This window comes from Ichthyophthirius multifiliis (assembly GCF_000220395.1).
Source record: "Ichthyophthirius multifiliis unplaced genomic scaffold scaff_1120509251429, whole genome shotgun sequence".
Classification (NCBI taxonomy): Eukaryota; Ciliophora; class Oligohymenophorea; order Hymenostomatida; genus Ichthyophthirius; species Ichthyophthirius multifiliis.
Window position 1 is genome coordinate 37,882 of NW_004085882.1, and position 27,031 is coordinate 64,912.

Here is a 27,031-nt window from a genome sequence, read left to right on the forward strand (position 1 = left end):
TTTCTATCAATTAAATATTATCTATAGTAGACAAAAAATATTTCCAATTTATTTTGCATTATTTTAATTGATCTAACCAATTTATTACTTTTTCTAAAGAATCTATTTAAACTTATAAATTTTTTAATAATATTGCAGTGAATTTTAAATTTGATATTAAGCCTAAAAATTAATATAATATTTTTATTTTATAAAAAAATAAAATAACCTTTTCCATCTTAGCTATCTTCTAAATGCTATTTAATATCAAATTTTTCTTAAATTATAGCATTTTTTATTTCTTTTAATTCTTCTTCTGGAAACTAAATTTATTTTTCTGTTCTTAATAATTCTAATTATTATTAATTATATGGTTTTCCAAAATAATGTCTTTTGTTTCCAAAATTTTTAACTTTTGGTTATTCTATAGTAAATCCAACAACTAATATAATTAGTTTTTTTTTTTTTTTTAAAGTAATATATATATAATTATAAATCAATTACATGAAGGATTATACGGATTTTTATTTTCTGAACAAGATTTATTAACATTTTTTTCTTCTAAATTTTTATTACAAAAAGAGCAAACTAATTAAAATTTTTATAATTTTTCAGTTTAAACTTCAGCTAATCTGATAAAAAACAAAAAAACAAAATAAAACAATGAATTTTTTTTTTTTTAATTATAAAAAATAGAAAATTATTACTTGGCCCATTCTTAAATTTCGTTATTCATTTATTCTTCAAATTCCTAAACACTTTTAAAACTTTCTTTTTCATTTCCTTCTTAAATAAGTTTCCATATAATTTCATCTTTTAAATTAATCAAAGCATCATTAGCGTCAATTTATTTAAGTTAAGCTTTTATTTCTTAAAATTCTTTAGGTAAATCATAAGGATAAACATTAATTTAAGTCTATATAGGTTTTTAAATATATTGATTGCAATCTTCCCATATTTTCCTAGCTTGTCTTAAAAATGGGATATAATTAACTGGTTCTTTAGTTAAATCATAAAAAGATTAACCTAATTCATTTATTTTATTAAGAAATCTTTATAATTATTCAATATCATATAAAAGTAAAGATAATTTAGTCCCTTCGGCATTATTTAAACGCTCTAAAATTCCACCAAATTCAACTCTTGAGTCTCTTTCTATTATAGATGTTATATATTAAATTTCTTCCATTCTATATTCAACTCTATGAAGTTAGGCTTTTAATAATTTGCTTTTTTCTACTAAATTGTTTTCGATTGCGTAACTTATTTTTGAGGCTCTTCTATTAAATGCGTCTTATAAAGTACTTATTCTATGTAACTATTATATATATATTTTATTATTTATTTTTTATTTTATAACTTGAGTATTATGTGGACCTTATATTGTACATTAATCACAAATTAATTCTTCGTAAGTTTCACAATAATATTTTAAAGGTAAATTATGTCTTAAACATAATCTTAATCTTTTTTTTATTTTATTTTTTAAATTTAAAATATATTTGATCATTTTGTTTATTAAACTCTATTTTTTGCATTTATTGTGGAGGAATATTTTCAATTTGTTTTTTTTCTGAAACTGAGGCTTATTTATTTTAATATTTAAACTTTTTTGTTTTTTATATTTTTGTTGTTTACATGTTTTTGATATTTCGTCGTCTTATGGCTTTTTTTTTAATTCTTTTTCTTTTATAGGCTTTTTATCTTTTATTTTTTCTGTTGATTTATCTATGGATTTATCTGATTTTTTATTAGGTTTTTCTTTTTTATCAGCCATTTTAATAATATATTTTTTTTTTTTAATATTTTTTTTTTTTTAAAAAAAAAATCAAATAAATTAAAATTATTTTTATTTATTTTGTTTTTTTTATAAATGTTTAAAAAAATATATTTATAAAATAACAAGATTTAATTGTTATTTTAAATTTAATTTAAAAAAAAATATATAAATATTCAATAAAAGAATATTTTAAATGTTTTTATATAACAAAAACTTATATAAATTTGTTAAAATGTTAAATAAATTCATTAAAAATAATATAAAATTCTGAAATTAAGATTAAAATAAATGTAAAAATAAAAATAAAATATAAAATAATAAAGTATATATTATTTTTTAAAAATTTAATTAATTATATATTATAATTAAAAATTAATAAAAAATAACTTTTTCTAAAATAATAAATAAAAAAAAAACAATAAAAAGAAATAAATGGGCTGTTGTGCATCATAAGAATAGAGAACTTAAGAAATTCCATATATGGTAATATCTAGAAACGCGAATAATTTATATATTTTAATATATTTATATTATTTAAATAAAGGATATACATTATATTTATTTTTTAAATATTGATACAATTTATATTATCTTTTATTTTTTTACAAAAAAAAAGGATGCAAATTTAGAAGAATAAGTTATCATTTATAAATAAATTATGAAATAAAAAAATAAAATATATTCAGAAAGTAAAAAAATCTTAATATTAAAGCAAGCATTAGAATGATCCCTCAAACTAAAGCGGAACAGCTAATAATACATAAGAAGAATCTGCATTTTAATTATAGAAAAGTCTTAAAATAGTAATATTTTTTTAATATTATTATTTTAATTTATTTTTTTATATATTTAAAAAAAAAAAGACTGACAATGAAAAAGTAATTAAAAATTGACTAAATATATGATTTTCATATATTTAAATTAGCAAAATGAGAATGAAGAGGGAAGTTTTGTCGAGATCGAGGACGAATACGATAATTTAGTTATAGATATAATATAATAAATGATTTAGTAAAATTTAACTATAATTTATTATTTACTTTTTTAATTTAAAGATAAAATTAACAAAGTATGTAATAATGAGTTTAGATTGTAAATTAAAAAAATTTATATTTATTATATTAAATATAAATTTAAATAAAATAAATTATGTATTTAGATTCAAATAAAAAAAAAAAAAACCTGTTTTTTTTTTTAATATATAAATAAAAAAAAAAATATTTTATATATAAAAAATATAAAATTATATAATATATAAATAAAAATATTTTATTTAGAAAAAAAATATAAATAAAAGTAAATTTTATCACAATATTTTTTTCTGTTTTTTTTTTTTTTTTTAATTAAATTTCTTTTAATATACATAAAATATTTTTTTTTTTTTATGTATTAATTTATACTAGAAATAAATTTTACTAAAATTAATTTGAGTGAGAACAATTCTAATTAATATTAAGCTTGCTTCTATCCTTATAATTAATTTGTTGAATATTTTCATATTTATTTAAGATTTTTAATTTATATAATATTCATATCTTAATTTAATTTACTATCATTTTAAATTTAAGATTAGTATGTGAATTTTATATAGCTATAATTAGTATTTTTTATAAATTTTTTTCTTTTTTTTCTAAAATAATTAATTTCTTGTTTTGAAACTTTATCATTATTATTTTATAGAAGTTATTGTTTATTTTCTATTGAAAAAATTTTTGGGTTATATTTATTTTCATTTTTCTCTGAATTCGGGGAATTAAGTTTTTAATCATTGCACAATTGTATTTAATTTTACGGAACGTTTTATATTTTAATTTTATTCTATCTAAATACAAACAATAAGACCCTTAAAAAAACCATATAAATAAATTTCAATAATTTATATACATAACAAATTATATCTTATAAAAGAGTTAGTATATGTAAAAATAAAATAGTCGAAAATATTGTTATTAAAATGTATCCAATATTTATTCTTTCGGTTTCTTCCTATTCTTTTGGGTCATATAATAATATAAAAATCATCACATGGATAATAATTAAAAGAATTTCAGTTATTGCATTTCTGTAATTATCTAATCTTGTAATATTTGGTTTTATGATACAATAAAAAAGAAACATAATAACATTTAATAAACATATGATACTTAAGAAAATATATGGGTATTCTTATAAATAAATAAGTAAAAATATAAATATTAATTTTCTTGTATAAAGGATTGTATTACATTATTTCGTCAATATAATTTAGTAATATAAAACTTTAGAAATATATTATTTTGCCTATTGGTTATTATTATTAATACCAAAACTACTTAAATTATCATTTTATTTTATAGAACGAGAAACATGCGATTAATCTTATCCAATCATGGCTTATTAATTTTATATTTAGCTATAATACTCTAAGTCGTTAAAAAGCATTATACCACCCACTAATGAGCCAAATTGTCTTTAAAATACAATATCGTCTTTAATATTTCTACGTTTATGTATTATTATTCCAAAAATAACAGGAATAATAAGCGATGCTATAGTGCAATATGCCCACATGCTATAATTTACGAAAGCTGTATCATCTTCAAAATCAAACATATAAAATTAATGAAAAGCTGAAAATGCTATATACATATAAACACAACATATAAGATCTATAAAGCCACAATATTCCCATGTATTTTCAATTTTTTAAATAAAATATTTCTATATAGGCTTTATATTTACAAAAGACATTATTTTATAAAAACAATAAACTGTTAAAACTAATGTAATTATAGTAAAACCTTAACCGGCGTTTTTGAAAAAATAATAATCGCTTTATTAATCCATAAAAACTTCCGAAGATGTCTATACATAGTTTTCGTTTACGAGGAATAAATACATATTAGGAATAAAAGCATATTAGAAATTCTTAAAAAGATTATAAAAGGCCAATACGTTAAATGGGAATCTTACTTTTACATATAAAAGGAAATAAATAAATGCAGTTATATCTATAGTTGAAAATATCACGTATATATTTCTAAATAAAGATACTATTATCATTGATCCTACTAGTGTTTGGGATATAGATTGGCCCATTTCATTTACTTATTAGGAAGTTTTTTTTTATTCTTCGGTTAATATTACGAAAGTTTTCAAGTTTTCTATCATTTTGTTATTTTCTATATTATTTACTAGTATAAATTAACTGCTTTTTATAAATACTATAAGTTATTATTGCTTTATATTTTCTTATACTTCGATATTTATTTTAAATTGATAATAATTTACTTTTTTAATGTCCCACTATTTAATAGTTGCTCCAGGGATATTTAAATTAAATAAATTTAGTAAGCTATCTTCTTTTTCATCTATAATTATTTTTTCATCAAATTAAAGATATACAGAGTACCCTTTATCCGAAACATTGTGCGAAACGGAAAAGTTATTCTTTCTTTTTTAAGAAACTTCACATTTTCCATTTACGTTTAAAAAAAAGCCATTTTTACATTAAATGCATTCAGTATAATTTTTTTTATTTTAGCACAAAATACAATTATCAAATAAACATTCAATTTTAAAAACACTACAATCAGTAGAGTTTGGGCCTTTACATTCTATGCACTAATGATTACATAATTTACATTCAGTTTAAAAAAACAGATCATCACCATAAAAACCTTGTGGACATTAACATTTCCCATTTTTGAAAAAATATCCTTTTTAAAATGGACATTATATGCAAGGCATATTTTTGATACATTTTTGGCATATTAAGTCTCCTGTTTCGTTATAATTTTAATTACAAACACAAGATCCGGTTTAAATTATTCTATTTTAGGAAACAAAGCATTTCGTGCAGTCTTATTCTGATTTACCAGTACATTCTTCACATAAAGGGTTACATTATATGCATTCGCTATTTAAAATAGAGAAAAAAAAACCAGATTTACATACACATTTATTTTGGCTATTTAGACTGCTGTCCGTGGGACATTTAGTACATTAGTTTAGGTTTGGGCCGGTACATTTTTCACAAGTAGGGTGACATTTTTCACATATTTGGTCTTTGTTGTTATCGAAGAATCTATTTTGGCATAAACATTTGCCTTTTATGGTTTATAATTTGACCCTATAGGTTAATAATGTGGACGGGCATTAAGTACAAGAATCCTCAGTGTTCGCGTTTATGCAATTATTGCATGAGAAATGACATTTTAAGCATATAGTATTTGTAGGAGTTTCAAAAAAACCATCCGGACATACACATTAGTTGCTGCTATTGATTATACGGAGTGTATTAGTAACACAAGAAGTACATTTTTAATTACTGTCTATACACTCTAGACATAAAGGTGAACATTTTTCACATTTAAGACTTATTTAATCCAAATAAAAAGACTAAAGACATATACATTAATTATTTTAAATATTGTTCCTTAATCAATGAAGCATTCGGTGCATTTTGTGGCTGTTTGAATACATTTTGACATGAAAAATGGCATTTATCGCATTAATTGTTATTTTAGGAATTTTGGAAAAAATTATCTTTACAAATGCATTAATTTAATTGAAGGTTACGGTTTTTATCTATATCACAGGCTAGGCAATTGTTTTAGTCTGCACCATTACATTAAAGACACGAAAAATGACATTATAAGCAAATAAAATCGGTTTAAAATGTTTTAATCATAAAAGTATTGAGACGTACATATACATTGCTAATTTTATAATTCCCGATTTTAATATAAATGACATTCAGTACATATATCCGCTGTACCTTTACATAAAGATATATAAATTTATAATCATACATAAATTTATATACATTTTAATTTATTTATATTTATTATTATTTTTTATTTTTTTTAATACCTTAACATTATTTACATGTAGAATTACAAGGGAAGACATTAATTATTAATTTCATAAATCCTGGTTTACATATACAATAGAAATTATTTATATTTTTAATTCTATTTAATTATTCATCACAAAATGTACATTTATCTATAGAATCACACATTAAACAAGAATAATGACATTTTTCGCAAATAAAGTCTGTTTAGATAACATTATTATAAAAAAACCCTTTTTTACACAAGCAACTATTATTTTTTAACACCCTGTTTTGTTCCAAAAAGCAGTCTGTGCATAAATCCTATTATAAATTGCATGTTTTACAAACATGAGAACATTCCTAACATTTATCATTAATTTCAAAAAAATGAGACTTACAAATGCAATCATTAGAATTTAACGATTTTATTCTATTCTAGACACTATCGCATAATAAACACTGATTTTTGGCTAAACCAGAACACGAAAGGCATGTAGAATGGCATTTTTCGCAAATTTGATTGACTTCAAAGTAACCTTGGGTACAATTACATTCATTTTTTGTATTATCAAAAGTCCTTTTATTTAAAGGGTCACATTAAGTGCATTTATTTGGTTAACTTTCGGTACATTATAGGCATGAATAGTGACATTTCTTACATATTAAGTCTGAATAAATTATGGTATTATAATAATAACTCGTCAAGCAATCACACTTCTATGTTTTTTAATTATATATACGATTCTATTCTGGATAACAAGTTAAACAATTAGAATTTTATAAAACACACTCTTAACACGTACTATCGCATTTTTCACATATTTAACTATTATTTTCGAAAAAACCTTTTAAGCATAAACATTGTTTTGTCTAACTATTAAAAATACGATTTTTGGAAATATCACAACTTAAGCAATTATTCTATTGAGTCCCATCACAAGTTTAACATGATGCATGACAAAGGATACATTCTTACCCGACTTCCACAAAGCCAAGTTTACATAAGCACTTTCCTTTGTCTATTTGCCTATTTTTACTATTATCGCACCCAGTGCAGTTATTATAAGTAGTTTCATTGCACGAAAAGCATGAATAATGGCATTTAATGCAGATTAGATCTGTCATAGTATTCTTATCATAATAATATTAAGGCTTACATACGCAAGTATTACTGATTATATCTAATTCCCTATTCTATTCGTCTTTACATAAAGTACAAAAGCCAGCCAAATTTTTACATTCTTTACAAATACTATCACAAGGGTAACATGTATCATTAAATATATATAGACCATGTACACAAGAAGTACATAAATTCACTTTTCCAGCACATTCTAGGCAAGGTAATTTACAAGGAATACAAACAGAACTTTCTTCAATATAACCGCTCATACAATTGCATTAATTAAATTCATTTAATATTCTTTTTAAACTGGACTCACATTTAGTACAATTATTAGCTAAATTACCAGTGCATTAAATACATGAATAATGACATTTTTAACAAATAAAATCATTCATAGTAACAGGATTATAATAATAATAATTATCACAATAGCATGTATTATTTACAGAATCGAAAATCCTATTTGTATTTGATAAGCATAAATTGCATTTTGTGGAAGATTAACAGGTTTAGCAACCGTTTGTACATTAATAACATATATTATCTAGCAAATAATAACCAGAATTACATATGCATTTACCATCAAAAAGTATTTTATTAAGTATTGGATCACATTAAGTACAATTAGTCTCATGAATATCAGAACATTTTTAACAGGATTAATGACATTTTATACAGTTTTAATTAAAAAGAAAAAAACCAAGGAAACATTCGCATAAGTTAGTAGAAGTATTTTTAACAAAATTTTTATCAATATCACATGTTATACAGTTGGTTTCAAGATCACCATCACATGATGAACAGGTAAAATAACAAGTATAAAAATACAATTTAAATCTATAATATATAAATATATAAATATATAAATATATAAATATATAAATATATAAATATATGATAATATATATAATTTATATTTTTATTTATATAGTTATTTTTTATTAATTTATTTATTATTTTTTTTATATTTTACTCATTAAATGCCCATGATTCATCATCTGCTGAATTATTTAAGTTTGTACTTATATATATTTTTAGTGTTGGTGTATTTATTCTTTTAGTAATATGTATATTATATTCACCGTCCCAACTTAATGATGATCCACATTAACTTCCTAACATAGAAAATTTCTTTACATGATATTATGCCTTCACTCTTTCATCATTTATATTTATATAAAAATAATCTCCTCCATTTGATGTATCATCATCTTCCCATTTTGAATTACTATCCCAGCTATTTTTTTAAATATTTTTATATGCATAGTTTTAATTTATAATAATTAAATAAAATAAACAAATTGCTCTTTATAATTTATTTTTATTTATTTATATATCATCATTTTAATTACTCATCAATACATAAAAAGAATAAATATAATTCTATTTAATAATATGGTTTTGGAAAATTTACAACTCTTTATGCCCAATCAACTTATCCCCATATATTATATCCTCCAAAAAAATTTTTATTTAAACAATAATATCTTCCAGTTTTACTTTTTTGCCATAAATCAATATCAGTTTAAAAATTATTACCATCTTATTAAAGTTCATACAGAAAGAGTGTTTTATCTGTAATAATAATGTAAGGAAAATATAATAACAAAAATAAAAATAGCATATTAATCTAAATTTTTGCTTTAGCTTTTTTTTATTATTAAAGTAAATTTATCGTCGTTTAAAAATGAATTATTTATACTTATAATTACAAAATTAATTTTTATAAATTTTAAAAAATATTATTTGACATAATTTGGTATTAAAAAAATTTAAATATTAATATATATATTTTTATATTTAAATTAACAAATAGTTTTTAAAAAATTGAAATGTATATAATTTAAATATTAAAAATAAATTATGTATATATTTTAATATCAAAAAAAAAACTTTAGATATATATATTTATAATAAATATATGAACAATTTATTTACAAATTATTTAATTTAGAAAAATATAAAAATAAATGTAATTTTATAAAATATATTTTGTATTATTAACGTCTCTTAAAAAAAAACAATAAATTAAAATAAAAATACATATATTAATTATGTAAATTAAAAAATAAAAATAAAAATACAATTATTATGTAAATTAAATTAAATTAAATTAAATTAAATTAAATTATTATATATACAATATTAAAGTAATGTATTATTTTTAAATTTTTACTTAGATAAAAGGCTAATTATTATATTATAAAACCTATATCTTTAAATATTTTATCATAAGAAAAATTTGATTCTAATATATATTTAACACTTGATTTTATATATATGAAAGGTGAATATGATTTATATTATTAAATTTCAAATAAAAATATTCTTAATAAATAATTAATTGATAAGATTTTAATTATTGAAAACTTACTCAATAAATGTAAATTTTTAAAAGAATAAAAATTATTTTAATTATATAAATAAATATAATAAAGTAATTTAATTATTAAAATAAAATAAAAGTTTCCAATAATCATTTAATTGCAAATTTTATATAATTATCCGTTATTTAATTTTAAATTCATAATTAAAAAGAAACTATGATTTTATATAATTAATTTTTCTTGATTAGAAAGTCAATTTTTATTGGATATATAAATAAAAATCCTTAAATTGCTGAAATTTATTAATATATAAGGCATTATAAACAAAAATTATTTTAAATAAAAAAAAATTTACAAATATTAAAAATCATTTCTTTAATTCTCAGTGTTGTCAAGAAAATTTTTTAAGAAGTCATAAATTATTATACAAAGAACTTTTTTTAAGGAAAAAAATTGTATATTTTATTTCATGTGAAAGTATTTATAATTTGTTTCAAAAATAAATATAATACATATTAATATATAGGTTAAAATAATATTTAATTGTATAAGATGTTTATAGAAAATAAACTTAAATAAATTAGATGAAGTAATAGAATATCATAAAAAAGCTTATTAACTTAGAATATAATTACAAAAATAAACTGACTTAGAAATAATAAGTTCATTAATGTATTTCATTTGTATATACTATATATCAAAATACAAGCAATCAATAGAGATATATGAATATGAATTAAAATTAAATACAAGCTAATCAAAAAAAAAACAAAAAATACATATATTATATAATAAAAAAAACCAATATATAGTGCTTAAAACTTAAAAATAGCTAGAATAATATATAATATTAAAAAATTAAGTGTAATCGAAATAGCCTTAAAAACACACTAATAATTATTATAAATAAAACAACAATTATCGCTTTAGACCATCTTCATTTTTAGATAATATTGCTTTTTATAATATACTATTAAGGAAATTGTTGATAAGTACTTATTTTATACCATAAAGCATTAAGAATACGAATAATCAAACTAAAAGGAAAATAATTAAGATAGGCAAATTGCAGTTACTGTACATAATTTAGCCTGTACAGTAGCCTTAAAACTGTAAAAATAAGTTCTTTATATAAGGAGAAATATAAGTATTTTTTCGAAAGATATTATTAACTCCCTTGATAACATTGCCTTGAATTTATATTATAATGGATGTTTCAAACAGATAATCCACTAATTTAACTAATATAAGCAGTAATTTGGAGAGAAATATCAGGAAAACATCCTCTTATTAAATAATATTGCATCATATTTATCTAACATTTTGGAAAAGTGAAACAGAATTTGGAAATATTTATTGAGATTTTAAATATTTGTAATAAAATAATGTCTGTTAGATAAAAATAGACTTAGTTAAGATTTCGAAAATTTGGGTTCAACTTATTTTTATTTGCTAGAATATGAAAAGGTGTTCGTCCGAGTTTTTTGATTAGAAAATTTTTATTATAAATAATGAAATTAAATTTTATCAAAATTTAATTGAATTAAAAAAACAAAAACAGATTTTATAAATTTAAAATATTAGAGAATTAAAATAACTTAAATTTTAAAAATAATAAAATTTAAATAAAGAGAGAGTATTTGCTTGTTTATTTAGAGAAATTTAATGAAATATAGTAAAATTAGGTTTTAAATTGTGGACATTTTTTTAATTAATTATTTGGAGAAATATGTGTTAAAATAAGGAATTTAATTAAGAATTTTTCGCTTTAACTTAATAATATTATACCTTTTTTTGTGTGTGTGTGTGTGTTTTTTTCTAAACAAGTTTCTTTTTATTATAAATTTAATTTTATAGATTTTTAACTATTAGCTTATATAAACTAATTGAAAAAAATTATATATTATTATTATAATTTATTATTTTTACTTATAATAAATAATAAATTTAACAATCATACAATAAAATATATTTTAATATAAAAATTTTAATTTTATTTTTTATAAATAAAAATAAGTTTTTATAGAATTATAAAAAATATAGTTATATATATATATACATAAATATAAATGTAAATAACCTTAAAAATTGTAACAAAATTAATGACAATGATTAATTGCATCCTTCTAATAATAGTTTCAGTTTAATAGTTTACAATTTTATAACATGATGATATACAAGATATATTTATAATAATTTATTATTTGTAATTAATTAAAAAAAATATAATTTCATAAATAAATAAGTAAAAAAAAAATAATATTATTGATTAGAACTTTTGGGGCGATTTTATTATGTGCAGAATTTGATGTTGTTTATTTATTTGATAATTTCAAGTTATTAGAAAATTATTTTGGAAGAGGCTTATATACAATATTGTTAAATTATAAAATAAAAAATATATTAAATATTTTTATTAATTAAAATTAAAATAAATAGCATAGGAACATTATGCATAACAAACTCAAATACGTAAAATTTAATATCTAAATATAAAAAATATAAATCAAAATCAAATTTTATATTCTATTAAAAAAAGAAAGATTTAGATCGGTAGTTGGAGGAATATTTATTTGTTCAGGGATATGCTATATAGGTTTGTATTTTAATGTTGGTTAGTAAATAATGTATTTAAAATTGAATAAAAAAAATATATATTATTTTTAATATAATAAAAAATAAAAAATAGATATAACTTACAAAAAAAGTATAATAAGAACAATAAGAGCAATAAGAAAATTAAGAAAAAAAAGGGATGAGAGACAGTATTAAATTGAAAACATGCAATAATAATAATAAATTTATTTAGAAAAATAATAATAATATTATTAAAAATAATAAATATAAATATAAAAACAACAACAAAAACAACAGCAACAATAATAATAATAATAATAATAATAATAATAATAATAATAATAATAATAATAATAATAATAATAATAATAATAATAATAATTATAATAATAATAATAATATTTATAATAGCAATAATTTTAATAAAATTAATAAAAGTTACTATAATATCATGGTAAATTTATAAATTTATATTTTTTTTTTCATTCATTTTATTATTTATTTAAAACTAAAGATAATTTATAGAATTGATAAAACTGAATAGTATCAAATATATATAAAATATTATTTTATTATTTTATTAATTTATATTTAAATTTTTTTGATTAATTTTTATTCTTTTATAAAAATAAAATTATAATTAAATAATTTTTTATATTATTTTAATAATAATATTTATATTATTATATATTATATATAATATGTTTTTTTATTTAAATTTAAATATATTTAATAAATTATTTTTTATCTCTAAACTTATTTTTCTTTAATAAATTATAGACCTCTATATTAGTTTTAATAATAAAAGTTTCTTATTAAACAAATATTAATGTTATTAATATTAAAATTGATTAGATAATAAAATTATTTTTATAAATTTTTGTATATTTATAATTTCTTTTATATTTTATTTAAAATAAAACATAAATTTATCTTAAATTAATATATGTTTAAAAATTTTTTTTTTCCTTAAACCTAATAAAGAAAAAAAAATACAAAAATTTTTAATATTTTTGGAAAATCAAAAAATAATTTTTTTGTTAACCTTTTATATATAAATAATCAAAATATTTTATTAATAGATTTATTTTGAGATGTTTATACTTTAAATCACTATATTTTGTTAATAATAAGTATTTATGTTTCATATTAATTATTTTAATATCTTTTCATTATAAAAAAATATATTTAAAAAAGATATATAAATAAAAATAAATTAAAATTAGCAAATTTTTAATAGATATATAAAAATATTTTATTTAGTTAATTTAATATTTTTTTAGTAAAAATAAAAAAAATAGGTTAAATTATTACTATTTTAATTTTATTTATCTAATTTTTATTTTATATAAATATATAAAATTAAAAAATAATAATAAAAAAAAAATTATTATATATAAATAAAAAATGTAATTATTGATACTAATATTTATTATTAAATATTATTTAAACTTTTTATTTCTTTAATATAAATTAAATATATGAGAATTAAAAATAAATAAATAATTTATTAATAAAATAAAAATAAAAATTTTTTTTTAATGTATAATATTTAAAAATTAATTTTATTATATATTATATATTAAAAGATATATAATTATAATAATGATATCAATTTTATTATTAATAAAATAAAAAAGATTTTAAATATATTTTTATTTAAAAAATATAATGGAATAAAAAAATATTATATATATGAATAAAAAAAATATAAAAGAAAATAATATATATAATAATATATTTAAAAAATAAAATATGTATATATACTACATTTAAATAAAATATATATAAAATAATATATATATATATATAGATATAAATATATATATATATATATTAAAATTATAATTATAAAAAATTTATTAAAAAAATGAAATATTATATTTTTTATTTTTGATTTAATATAAAAACAAAATAATCATAATCATTTTTTTATATATTAATGATGATAATAATAATAATAATAAAAATAATAATAATAATAATAATAATAATAATAATAATATTAATTTTTTTTTTTATTTATAAAAATACAATAAATTACTTTGTATATAGTTTTTTATAATAATTTATTTTTTTCTTACATATATTTTTTTTATATAAATTTTATTATCTATAATTTTAGAATATTAATTTTTTATATCCTTTTATTTTCTTCTATTCGTTCATTTAGTCTAATATTATATTATATATAATATAACATTTAAGTATTTGTTTTTCATATTGTTTAAAGCAAATTATCATATTTAAATTTATTTAATTATAGTCTTGTATAAACAAAATAATTATTCTTTTATTAATTTTAATTTATTAATTAATTTAGAAATTATTTACAAAATAATTACCTCAAATATTATCAATATAATTTACTTTTAATATATTTAAATATTTTAAATAAATTATTTTTATTATTTTTTGTAAATATAAATTAATTTTTTTGTTATTATATAAATTCAAATAAATGTATTTTTAATAATATTATAAATTGTTAAACTATATTTTATTATACTTATATTGTTTAATGAATTTTTTTAAAAAATATAAATTAAGAAATAATTATTTAACTTTTTAAATAATATTTACATTATTATTAAAGCTTTTTTAATTTATTTCGAAATAAATAGTAATTATTTTAGTTAATTTGATTAAATTTTCAATTAAAAAATTATAATTTGTATAAATGACAAGTAATTATTATATATATATTTATTTATCTTTTTAGAAATAATATTTTGAATTAAAAAAAAAAAAAAATTTTTTTTTTTAATAAACTTTATTTTAAATTTTTTGAAATAATAAAAAATTAATAAAACATAAAATAAATTTTATTTTATTTTTTAATTTTATTTATAAAATAAACTAAAAAAAAAAAAAAAAATCATCATAATAAAATCTCCGACTCAACAAATAATAATTATAAAGATAACTAAATAAAAGTTCCCCAACTACAAGCTTAATAATCATTTATGTAGCTTACAAAGTTTTTATTATTCGAAGATTTAGCGCATTCTAATAAAATTTTTAATCTAGTATTTTTCATATTTTATATTCTTGTAGAGCATAATTCATTTTATTCCATTTTAAAGTCTTTTGTAGTCCAATCTGCCTTATCTTAAGCATTTGTACAAGTATATATTCCTATTATGTCGGCTTAAGTAAATTTAGACACATAATTTTCTGTTACTTACTAATTACATTTTATTTAATATTCTAAATTTATATCTGGATTATAAGGAATACCGTAACATTTAATATAACCTAAATAATGTTAAGCATTTAAGGCAAGAACATCATCTGAAACAAAATCAGAAAAATAAACTGAAGGATAAATATTTAAATCAAAAATTTTACTAAGAGATTAAGTAGTAGCAGGATTATCTGCAGTAGAGATAAATTAAAAAAACAATAATATAGTTAATAGTAAAATTAAGGTTTTCATAATTTTAATTTATTATATTTTTATTTTTTTAATTAATAATTATTAGATAATTTTTTATTAATTGTAATTTATATATAAAATATAAGAATATAATAAGAAAACAATATAAAATATTATTTTTTTTAATAAATTTTTATTTATATATTAAAAATATATAAAAGGATATTAATGATTTAAAAATAAAATAAAAATTGTATAAAAAAAATAGTAAAATTAATATATAATCATAAAAAACAAATAAATAATTGAAAAAAATTCAAATAAAATTAAATATAATGATTTGTAAGAAAAACAAAATATAAAATTAATAAAATTTTAAAATTAAAAGTAATATATATAAAAAAAAAAAAATTATATATAATTTTTAAAAAAATAAATAAATTTAAACAATTATATATATATTATATATATATATATATACATTTAATTAATATTTATATTAATTTTTTTCTGTATATATTTTTTTTTATATTTTTGTTTAACCTTTTTTAAATTTTATTTTTGATTAAATATTTAATGATTTTTGCATTTTATAATAATCAATATTTTTTTTTTTTAATTATATCAGAAATTTTTTCTATAATTTTTATTATCTTACTATTATATATAAAATAAATCAAAATGTATATAATTAACAATTAATAAAAAATAATAAAAAAAAATATTTTTTATTATAATAATTATAATTGAAAAATAATAAAATACAAAAATTAAAATCATGAATAATTAAATTCTAATATTAACAATATTATTATTATTCTCTATTATTTAATCTGCTCCATCTACTTATACTTAACTTTTGAGTATCCTTACATAAAATATTACTCCTTCATCATACTTTGTCTTATTTATTTAAGATGATTTAGTATCCTCAACTCCTTCTGTATATTAAGGTTATATAAAATGTTACGGTAATCCTTACACTCCTAATTTAGATATAGATTAAAAATCAAAATGCATATAAAAGCTAACAGAAGACAGTATATCCTAATTTACTGATATTGATATTAATACATTTATTACATGTGTAAATGCTTATCATAATACAGATTGGACTTAATTAGGTTTTAAAATGGTAGCAAATGAATTATGCTCTACAAGAAAAAGTAATTCGATATATGCATTTTCAAAAATATTAAATCAATGTGCTAAATCTTCAAGTAATACTAACTTTGCAAGCTACATAAGTGGCATTTAAAATTGTTTGGGATCTTTTATTAATTATTCTTTATTATTATTATTTATTTTATTTATTATATTTTGATTAAAGTTTAGTTATTTTTATGAATAAAATAGAAAATATATAATTTGTTAAGCTTTATATCTATTATTTATGTATGGTTTTATTTTATGTAAATATTTTATTTTAGATAACTAATAAAATAAACTATTTACGATTAATTTTTATTTTTATATTTAGTTAATTATACTTTTTTGATATTAATCGAGAAATATAAAATATATATTTATTATTAAAAAATAAAATAAAATATTAAATTTTTATTTAAATTATTTATAATATCTAAAATAAAATTAAAAGTTTATATATAATTAATATATAATTATTAATATTTAATTATTTTTATATTTTATTAAAATTGCAATTAGTTTTATAAAAATTATTTTATAGAATTCATTTTTTAAAGATTCTTTTCATAATAACAATATAATGTTTTTTATAAGACTAAAGCTATTAATTATTTTTTGGATTTTTTAATTATATTTAAAAAAAAATTGTTATTCCATTAATCAAATAATAATTGTTTTTTAAATTATAAAAATTTATATATATATATGTATATATATATATATATATATGATAATTTTTATGTTTAACATTTATAATTTTAAATTTGTTTAAAATATGAGTAATTTAATAAATAAAATATATATTTTTTTGTTGAAGTTTTTGATATTGATACTGAATATATAAAAGAAATTTTTTTTATTTTTTTAAAAAAATATATAAATTAATATTTAAAATAATATATATATATATATTATATTTGTCAATTTTAGTTTTTATTCGTCTTTTTTGAGTAGTTTATGTATGAAAAAATATAAAAAATATATTAATTTTTTTATATATAATCTATTAACAAAAAAAAAGTGCGAACAAAAACTAATTTTGCATATAACAATATATTAATTATCAAATCATATTCAATTTATTATTTATTATTTTTCCCAAACTATATTTAACCAATCTTCTGAATATCCTGCTTATTCTCTTGCTTATCTATTGTATGGTGTTCTTATTACAACGTTATTTTGTTTACATATTTCGATAAATTTTTAAATCGGATTAATTTTTTAGTTTTGGCATATTATTTCTAACCATTTTCTTCCTATTCCTATATGATTAACCTCATCATTAAGTATTATTTTTAATATTTATAAACTTTCTCTAATTAAAATTATGTATATTTTTATTAAAAATAATATATAATACTGATCTTAAAAAGAACTTAATTTTGACAGAAGTCTATCACCAGCATCTACCCCTTTTCCTTCTTAAATAATTGAAATCAAAGATAATCTAGTCAAAACACAATTCATTGAATCTAATACATTTTATAAAAGTCCTGTATGTACAGGTAAATCTCCATATTTAATATTTACTTTTGAAATTCTTTCTTAAAGCAAAAGAAAATGTTTAGCTTCATCGGCAGAAACATTTATTAAATCTTAAAAATATTCCATTTAATTTTATTTTGGAATATTATGTAAAAACCTAAAAGCAGTATCTAAATAGCTTTTCATAGCATTAAATTCGATGTGCGCCAAATAATGAATTAAAGAAATATTTTTTGGAATTTTTGTTTTTTCTAAAAAATCATTTATAGTTTTTACATTTCCACATTTTATAAATAATGGTATGGAATATGTTTATGAATTAAAAATTGAAATATTTTATTATAAAAGTAATTCTTATTGAATTTCTTTAATGTTATTTTGTAAAATATTTTTTAAATTTATTATTTGGAGAGCTGATTGGTTTGGATCATAATTTTATAAAATTTATTTGCATTCATTTTATAAATTGATTAGTTGCTTTAACGATGAAAAGTTTTAAATTCTTTTAAATATCATATTATATATATTTATTTTTTTTATATAAATTTATATTTTTTTATTAATTAATTTAATGTTTTTTTTTTATTAAAGAAAAAAATAATAATTAAATTTTAACTATTTAATTTTTTTGTTTTGTTTAATATTTATATAAGAATATATGTTTTTTATTATTTTATTAATTCTTTCAATTATAATAATTAGAAAAAATAAAAAATTTAATTTAAACTTATTTTTATATTGCAATTTTTTTTAAAAAAGAAAATTTAAAAATTTTTATTTTAAAATTTTTGTTTTTAATTTTTATTATAATTTTTTAATATTTCCAGAGAATTACTTTAAATTCAAATAAGTTTTAAATTAAAAATATTAGATTTTTGGATAATATTTATTAATAATAGATTTTAGTTATAATTATCATTATTAAAAATATTTTTTAAATGATTATATAATTGAAATATGAAAATATTCGCTAATCTTATATGATTATTATTTCTATAATTTTAAAAAAGGTATAATGATAAAAAAAATATTAATCATCCAAAAAATACATTTTCTTAGTATTAATAATAAAATAAAGATATATATTAATTAATATATAGTTTTTAATACAATTTATAAAATATTAAATTTTTCTTTTATTTATAAAAGATATTTAATGAATTTTCATATAGAAAATGAATTAAAGAATTCTTTAAAATATGCAAATTCATTGAAATAAATAACCTTAAAATAATTAAAATAAATATAGTAAATGAAAATTTTATTTATAAATTTTTTCCTTAAAAATTAATATTGGTATTAATTTATTTTTTATTTTAAAAATTCTTTATTTAATATGTTATCTAATGTATTTTATATATAAAATTTTTAAATTATATTATTTTTATTTAATCAAAATTTTTAGTTTAAGATGTAAAAATTTGAGTTTGGATTTTAGTTTTTTTGATTATATTTGTTATATATATATGTTTTTTAAATTTTTCTCAATTTTTTAAATGTCTTTAGAAAAATACAGAAACAAAACAGTTTTTTTTAATTTTTTTTTTTTTTAAATTTGATTGACAAAAAATAATTCAGACTACTTTGGAATTTCAACATAAATATTCTTTCTTTATATTCAAGATGAAAACCTTAAATTTATCGAAAGAATCGCAAACTGTTACTTTAGAATTTTTTTACTTATTATAAATTATTAAAATAAACATTTAATCTATAAATATAAAGTATAAAAAACAATGATAAAATTAATAAAAATTAATTTTCAAATATTTTCTTTGATTTTCATAATTAATTTTTAAATTTTTAATAATTTGATATTTTCCTCTAATTTAATTTTGATTTTTTTGTTTTTTATTAAAATTATAAATACACAAAAAAATTTATATATATATATATATATATAATATTTAGTTATATTATTTTAACAATAAATAAAATTTAATATAATATAATAAAATTCCTTTTTATATATTATAATTATTTTTTAATCATATAAAATTAAAAAGCAAAATCATGAAAAATTAAATTTTATTATTAATAATATGGTTTTTCACAACTATATACTCTGCTGCAGCTCCAGCTCCAGTTCCAGCAAATTATGCACAAGCTAAAAGTGTTTTTACTCAAACAATAAGGCCTTTAAAATATGTGTAATTTTAATTATATATAGATGATGATTAAGTAGAAAAAAACCCAGCTATTTATGATGGGTATAAAAAATGCTACGGTACTATTTATAATTTCGATTAAGATCTAGATTTAATAGCCAAATGCTAATAATAGGTTATAGAAAAAAATCTATCGAAATTCAGTGATGTCGAAATAAATGATATGATTAAATGTTAATAGGCTTATAATAATTAAGATTGGTCTGCTAAAGGATTTAAAATAGAAGAAAAAGAATTATGCTCAACAAGATATAACAATATGAAAATTGCTTTGGAAAAAATTATAGATGAATGTGCTAAATCTTCGACTAATACTAATTTTAAAAGCTTTGTAAGTGAATATTAAGCATGTATGACCTGGGGAGCTTTTATTTAATATTCTATATAATTATTATTTGTTTTATTTTATTTATTTTGATGATGTTTATTGTTTTGTTTAGTTAATAAATAAAATAAATAATAATTAATTTTTTATTATGTATTTTATTTTGTAGAAAATTAATAAGTAAAATATATTGATTACTTTAAATTATTTTAATAAGATATTTAAATATTAAGTAACTTAAATTTTGTAAAAGTTTTGTTTATTAATTATTACTTTTGTATTAAATATTAATATTTTTATAAATATTAAATTCACAAGTAAAAAAAAGTNTATTAAGTAAAAGACTAAATTTATTAATATTTTTTATTATATATATATATATATATATATATATATATATATATATATATTTATTAATAATTAAAAATAAAGATAATCATATTTATGTCTTTATTTTTTAATAAAGAACTAATATATATAAATATATTAACTTTTAATTTAAAAAAAATATTTGTTATCTTTTTTTTAATTATATTAAACCTAATCTTAATATTATAAAAATAATAATTTAGTTAAATTTAAAAAATAATTTTTAATCATTTCATTCATATTTAAGTTTTATATATTTTTATATTTACTTAATAAAAATTTTTATATAATATTATTAATTTAATAAAATTTTAATTATTAGATTAAATGTTTTTTTTTTAAAACTTTATATTTTGTTTCAAACTTTAATAAAATTTTATAACTAATTAATAAAATAAATTTTTAATTTATGTAAATAATTATATTAACAATTTCCCTTCAATCTAAAATTTATATCATAATAAAATAATTCAAAAAGCTTATAATATTATATTAAATTATTTAAAAATTAAAACTAAATAAATATATTAAATTCGATAATTATTTTTAAAAAAACAAATAAAATATACAAATAAAAGTAAAGATTAAGTATTAATTAATTATATATAAATAATAAAAATAATATATTTAATAATCAAAAAGTATTAAAAAATTAAATTAAAATTAAAAATATAAATACTCATTTATTTTAAAATTAAATAAACTTAAAAAAAATTAATTCAATTGATTTTTTATTTTTTTAAATATTATTATTATTATTATTATTATTATTATTATTGTTATTATTAAAATTTAATGTAATTTTCAATTCATTTTTATCGTCTTAAAAGCTCACTTTTTTTTAATTAGTAAGTGTAATTTATTCATTTTTAATAATTTTCTAAATAGAATTACTTTTATTTAAAATAATTTTATTTAAATCCGCATTATTAGTATGTATTTAAGCAGTTTCTTTTTAAGGAGAACTTTTCATATTATTTTTGTTTTAATTTTTTAAATGCTAATTTAAAATATCTTTCGCAGTTTAAAAATAATCTTCTATTAGTTAATCTAATTAAACTTTTTTTTACTCATCAATGGCATTTAAATGTAAATATTCATTTGGAACTTTCAAGGCGGCAGCCTTAACTTCCTCAAAAGAAGCACAAACAGTTCTTTTTAAACTTTTTTTTACTTATTTAAAATTACTGAACTAAACTTTTAATGTAATATTATTATTATCTATTGATGTTATATTTTAATTTGGTCCTTCCTAATTAATTTTTTTATCCACATCAGTCATATATTTAATTAATCGGTCCAATATACATTTAGAAAGTCCTATAATGTTCAGCTTTTCCTTATTATTAGAACAAAAAGCTAATAATTAATCTTTAATATTGAATTCTTAATTAATTCTTTTTCTTTTTTTTTATTTTATAATTTTATTGTATCTCTATTCATCAGTTTAATCTCTTTTTAAAATTCAGACTTTTGCCAAGTAACCCATTCTTTGTCAATTAAAAATCCTTAATTAGTTTCATTTTAAATTAGTCCTTTTTTAATACAACAAACAGGTGCCCAATGAAAATATATTTCTCTTTTTTTTAAAAAAAATAATATATCTTTATATTTATTATATTAATAAATATAAAAAAAATAAAAAAAATATGAAAAATAAATGGATATATATATATAAATAAATAAATATATATATATATATATATATATATATATATGTATTTATATTTATATTTATTAGAAACTTAAAAAAAAAAAATCAATTTTTTTAATTTTAAATGACTTTTCTTTTTTGATATTAAGTTTTTAAGAAAATACATAAATAAAATTATAAAGAAATGTAACATATATATTCGAATAATACCTGTATATTTTTAACCAATATAATCTTATAACTGGATTTAATAAAGAAGGAGACTTAATTAATTAATCCCATATTAATTAACTTATTTTGACATTTTAATCTATTGATAATTTAAATTACATATCCTATACAAAAGAATTTATGTTTACATGTATATATTATTTAATAACAGCCAAAAAGTTAATATATTCCTAAGATTAACTCAAATTAAGTCTACTTTTTTCCATTTTTTTAAAAACATAAAGAAGTATTTAGTGAGGTTAATAACCTGAAATTTCTTTTTAAAGAATTTTATTATATAGATTTATTCCTTTTAGATTTATAGAGTTTTTTGTTTTTGAGAAATAAATAAATTGCTTATAAATTTGTTTTATTAATAATTCAATACTTCCGTTATGTGTTTTTTAAAATAAATCAGTATTTTTTTTATTTAAATTATTATTATTAATATTATTATGTGTTTTTTAGGCTCTATTAAATTCATTAATGAGATCATTTTTAATTAAAAAAGTAAAAAAATTCATTATTATTGCTTTATATATAATATCATTAGTAGATTTTTCGATATATTCATATTCCAAGCATCTAAAAAAAAAATCTTTAATATATAAATATATATTTATATATAAATAAAAATAAAATTAAATATTTATAGATATGTATGTATTTTATATTTATATAAATAAATATTATATATATAATATATATATATATATATATATATATATATATATATAATTATATACATATATATATATATTATTTTATATACTAACCTTATAACTTCTTTAATTATTTCAACTTTATAATCTGGATGATTAGTTAACAGTAAATTACAAATAATATTTGCTCTATAGGTTGAATCATCATATTTATTAATTGAATTATCATTTTCTCTTAGAAGTTTTAATAAATATTTAATAGCGTTTTCTGGAGGATATTACTCGCTTAATATTGTAGTTTCAGAATTTGTTAATTGTGTGTCTTTTAGAGCAGAAACACACCTCATAATTGTAAGAATAATTTAGTATTTTTTCGTATTTTCGAAGTTGTTTGGAAGAAGAGATTTATATGGACTTATAAGATGCGTTTTCAGGACGTTTTCTAAATATTTAAAACAATCTGTCCTTTAACTTTTTCCATTTACAGAATTTCTCACTAATAAATCTAATAATTCAATAAATGTATCTGGTTCTACTTCTTCTTTTTCTAATATGTGCTTTATATTATAAAAGCAATTTTGCGAATCTTCCGGTTCAAGATTTCTTAATTATCTTAATACAAATAAAAAAATATATACTTAGTATGAATTTTTATCTTTTATTAATTATTTTAATAAATTAGTAGTTTCTTAGTTTAATATTTCATGTGAAAGCAAATATTATTTATTAGGATCAATTTTAACCCATACACATTAACTTTAATTATTTTCTCTTATTTTTTTTTAAACTATATAAAAAAAATATAAATATTTTAAATAAATAAAATATAATAAAATTTTAATTATAAATATAAATAAATAATAATGTATATTTCTATAATATTTATTAGAAAAAATATATATATATATATATATATATATATATATATATAAAAAATATATATATATTTATATATATATATTTATATTTTTTTATATATATTTACTTTTTTTTCTATCATCTTCTTTAGTTTATTAATTTTCATCTTCTTATTATTTTTTTCCACTATTTTTTCTTAGTTCAGATCTATATTGTACTTTTTTTTAGAATTTATATTTAGCAGATAATTCTATTTCTTCAATTTATTAAGAATCGTCTGTTTTTCTTTAATCTTTTGTTTCTGTTACTATAAGTTCCAATTTCCCTTTAAAATATCTCATTGATTTTAAAATTTGTGGCACAATTAATTTACCATTTCCTATATTTTCTTATCGAATTTCTTTTATTCTTTTATTGAATTTAATTGCTTTTTGATTCTTCTTATATTTTCATCTTCTGAGCCTTCTTCGATTTCACTTAGAGTTTCTTCTTCAATAAATTTCATATATTCATTTTATATATCAAGCTATTTTTCTAATTCGTTTCTTACAAAATTATGATATCTAAAAAATTCTTCTTATAATGTGTGTTGAGTAATATTTATTGTAATCTTTTATTTAAATTAAAATTATAAATTATATATATATTAAATATATATTTAAATAAATATATATATATATATATATATATATATATATATTTACCATATTTTCCTTTCTAGAATCTTAATAAGTAAATTAAAAATGAGGAACTCCTGTACCTTCTATAAAATATTTTCGAATATGTTTATATTCACTTATTCCGTATTTTTTTTTTATAATTCTAAATAGACAATCATATGTTAATTTTTATTCTTTTTCTAACATTTAGATTATTGAAATTATATACTCTCCTCCTTTTTTACATTTTGAAGCTAGAATATGGAAAATTAATCGAGACTTAAGTGCAAATACTTCATCAGTAAATTTTTCAAACCCAAAAGAAAAAGCTTCTTTAGTTGATAAAGGTGATAATTCCTCACCTTATTCTACTAAATAATTAAGTTTTTCGAATTATTTTGCTATATGTAGTCTAAATTCTTTATCAAAATGTTTTGGACTTTACTAATTTTTTTTAATAAAAATATAATAAAATTAATAATAATATATTTATTTTATATTTAAGAAATAATACATGATTAAGTAGTTATCTATAAAATTAATCTGTCATATAACCTATATGTAAATATAAATATTTTTATAAATCTATAAAAATACCATTAATTCCAGGTAAAATCCAATAATCTATATGATATTTAGTACCGCAATTAATTTTAAACTAACATAAAGACATATTTATAGTTTTAAAAATAAACAAACTCCTTACACAATCTTCATCAATAGTTTATTAAATACTCGGGAAGAGATATTTTTCATCTACAAATCCTAAATTCTGAAATGAAAAAGGCAAAAAATCTTAATTCGAATCAAATTCATTACATATACTATGATTATAATTTAAAGAGGAATTAGCTATTTTTTTTTCAGTAAAAAAATGTGTTTAATAAGTATCTTCCTCTTCAAAAATATTAATACTAGTCCAACTTTATGTAAAAAGATTAGGAATAAAAACAATTTTATAATTGTTTATTTATTCCGAAAAATCTGTAATTTGACACTTCTATATATAAGAGAAAATCTACTCACAGCAATTAAAAGTATTATCAAATCTTTTCGCTGAATCCTCAATTCCGAAACTACTTAAAATAAAAACTTGTTTTCCTTTACTAATTTACCTGTTTTCGCATTTAAATTTACCTATACAAATTCCTATATGATCCGCTTTAATTTTCTTATTAATTTCATATTTAAAAAGCATATTATTTTCTTCATCTATTATTTATTCTTTTAATTCTCCACTACATAATACTACCCAATCATATTCTTGATTTCTTATATTTAATTCTACATCGCTTTTTATTTATACACTAAAATCCGTAAAAAAAACTTCCCTGTCTAAACATGGTAACCAATTCTAAGCAGACCTAACATAATATTCACTTATTAAATATTTTTCTTCATTCTATATATTTTCAATTTCCCCGAAAATCTCTTTTTATATTCTTTAATTTCTTTTAAACTATAAAAATCTTAATCCGGCTATAGGATCTTTTAGTGTATAT

The 27,031-nt window shown here is 16.5% G+C and overlaps 5 protein-coding genes across 5 annotated transcripts, besides 41 other annotated features; 1 reads left to right on the plus strand and 4 right to left on the minus strand. All coding sequences in view use genetic code 6, as the record gives it.

Moving 5' to 3' along the window:
• Positions 1–475: 475 nt before the first annotated feature.
• On the minus strand, positions 476–1,489 carry IMG5_202690 (hypothetical protein; the record flags this gene model as incomplete). Its single annotated transcript, XM_004023866.1, has 2 exons — positions 476–611; positions 687–1,489. The coding sequence occupies 2 exons, from the start codon at positions 1,487–1,489 to the stop codon at positions 476–478; spliced, it is 939 nt and encodes a 312-aa protein (XP_004023915.1).
• Positions 1,490–1,761: 272 nt separating this feature from the next.
• Positions 1,762–1,799: a microsatellite.
• Positions 1,766–1,796: a microsatellite.
• Positions 1,800–2,260: 461 nt separating the features above from the next.
• Positions 2,261–2,301: a microsatellite.
• Positions 2,302–2,408: 107 nt separating this feature from the next.
• Positions 2,409–2,458: a microsatellite.
• A 108-nt stretch (positions 2,459–2,566) lies between these two features.
• Positions 2,567–2,609: a microsatellite.
• A 348-nt stretch (positions 2,610–2,957) lies between these two features.
• Positions 2,958–3,051: a microsatellite.
• Positions 2,969–3,047: a microsatellite.
• Positions 3,052–4,625: 1,574 nt separating the features above from the next.
• Positions 4,626–4,661: a microsatellite.
• A 1,419-nt stretch (positions 4,662–6,080) lies between these two features.
• IMG5_202700 (hypothetical protein) lies at positions 6,081–10,712 on the minus strand (the record flags this gene model as incomplete). The annotated part of the gene is made up of 5 exons (XM_004023867.1): positions 6,081–6,518; positions 7,555–8,541; positions 8,678–8,941; positions 10,387–10,465; positions 10,667–10,712. The coding sequence occupies 5 exons, from the start codon at positions 10,710–10,712 to the stop codon at positions 6,497–6,499; spliced, it is 1,398 nt and encodes a 465-aa protein (XP_004023916.1). The 3' UTR covers positions 6,081–6,496.
• Positions 6,522–6,574: a microsatellite.
• Positions 8,537–8,611: a microsatellite.
• Positions 8,537–8,620: a microsatellite.
• Positions 8,606–8,674: a microsatellite.
• Positions 8,608–8,676: a microsatellite.
• Positions 8,614–8,675: a microsatellite.
• Positions 8,636–8,683: a microsatellite.
• Positions 9,730–9,807: a microsatellite.
• Positions 9,799–9,835: a microsatellite.
• Positions 10,713–12,819: 2,107 nt separating the features above from the next.
• Positions 12,820–12,872: a microsatellite.
• A 37-nt stretch (positions 12,873–12,909) lies between these two features.
• Positions 12,910–13,009: a microsatellite.
• Positions 13,010–13,477: 468 nt separating this feature from the next.
• Positions 13,478–13,516: a microsatellite.
• An 809-nt stretch (positions 13,517–14,325) lies between these two features.
• Positions 14,326–14,409: a microsatellite.
• Positions 14,334–14,455: a microsatellite.
• Positions 14,390–14,445: a microsatellite.
• Positions 14,456–14,550: 95 nt separating the features above from the next.
• IMG5_202710 (hypothetical protein) lies at positions 14,551–15,399 on the plus strand (the record flags this gene model as incomplete). The annotated part of the gene is made up of 1 exon (XM_004023868.1): positions 14,551–15,399. One exon carries the CDS (start codon positions 14,551–14,553, stop codon positions 15,397–15,399), a length of 849 nt encoding a protein of 282 aa, XP_004023917.1.
• Positions 14,557–14,618: a microsatellite.
• Positions 14,693–14,751: a microsatellite.
• A 1,039-nt stretch (positions 15,400–16,438) lies between the features above and the next one.
• Positions 16,439–16,467: a microsatellite.
• A 720-nt stretch (positions 16,468–17,187) lies between these two features.
• IMG5_202720 (hypothetical protein) lies at positions 17,188–18,750 on the minus strand (the record flags this gene model as incomplete). The annotated part of the gene is made up of 2 exons (XM_004023869.1): positions 17,188–17,258; positions 18,540–18,750. The coding sequence occupies 2 exons, from the start codon at positions 18,748–18,750 to the stop codon at positions 17,188–17,190; spliced, it is 282 nt and encodes a 93-aa protein (XP_004023918.1).
• Positions 17,598–17,628: a microsatellite.
• Positions 17,831–17,865: a microsatellite.
• A 389-nt stretch (positions 18,751–19,139) lies between the features above and the next one.
• Positions 19,140–19,213: a microsatellite.
• Positions 19,142–19,184: a microsatellite.
• Positions 19,214–19,386: 173 nt separating the features above from the next.
• Positions 19,387–19,430: a microsatellite.
• A 2,054-nt stretch (positions 19,431–21,484) lies between these two features.
• Positions 21,485–21,527: a microsatellite.
• A 703-nt stretch (positions 21,528–22,230) lies between these two features.
• Positions 22,231–22,274: a microsatellite.
• Positions 22,275–23,140: 866 nt separating this feature from the next.
• Positions 23,141–23,203: a microsatellite.
• Positions 23,151–23,220: a microsatellite.
• A 613-nt stretch (positions 23,221–23,833) lies between these two features.
• IMG5_202730 (hypothetical protein) lies at positions 23,834–26,202 on the minus strand (the record flags this gene model as incomplete). The annotated part of the gene is made up of 6 exons (XM_004023870.1): positions 23,834–23,935; positions 24,127–24,799; positions 24,998–25,480; positions 25,575–25,973; positions 26,044–26,084; positions 26,127–26,202. 4 exons carry the CDS (start codon positions 26,200–26,202, stop codon positions 25,208–25,210), a joined length of 789 nt encoding a protein of 262 aa, XP_004023919.1. The 3' UTR covers positions 23,834–23,935; positions 24,127–24,799; positions 24,998–25,207.
• Positions 23,954–24,110: a microsatellite.
• Positions 24,793–24,873: a microsatellite.
• Positions 24,907–24,993: a microsatellite.
• Positions 24,948–25,005: a microsatellite.
• Positions 25,488–25,559: a microsatellite.
• Positions 25,507–25,570: a microsatellite.
• Positions 26,203–27,031: the final 829 nt, after the last annotated feature.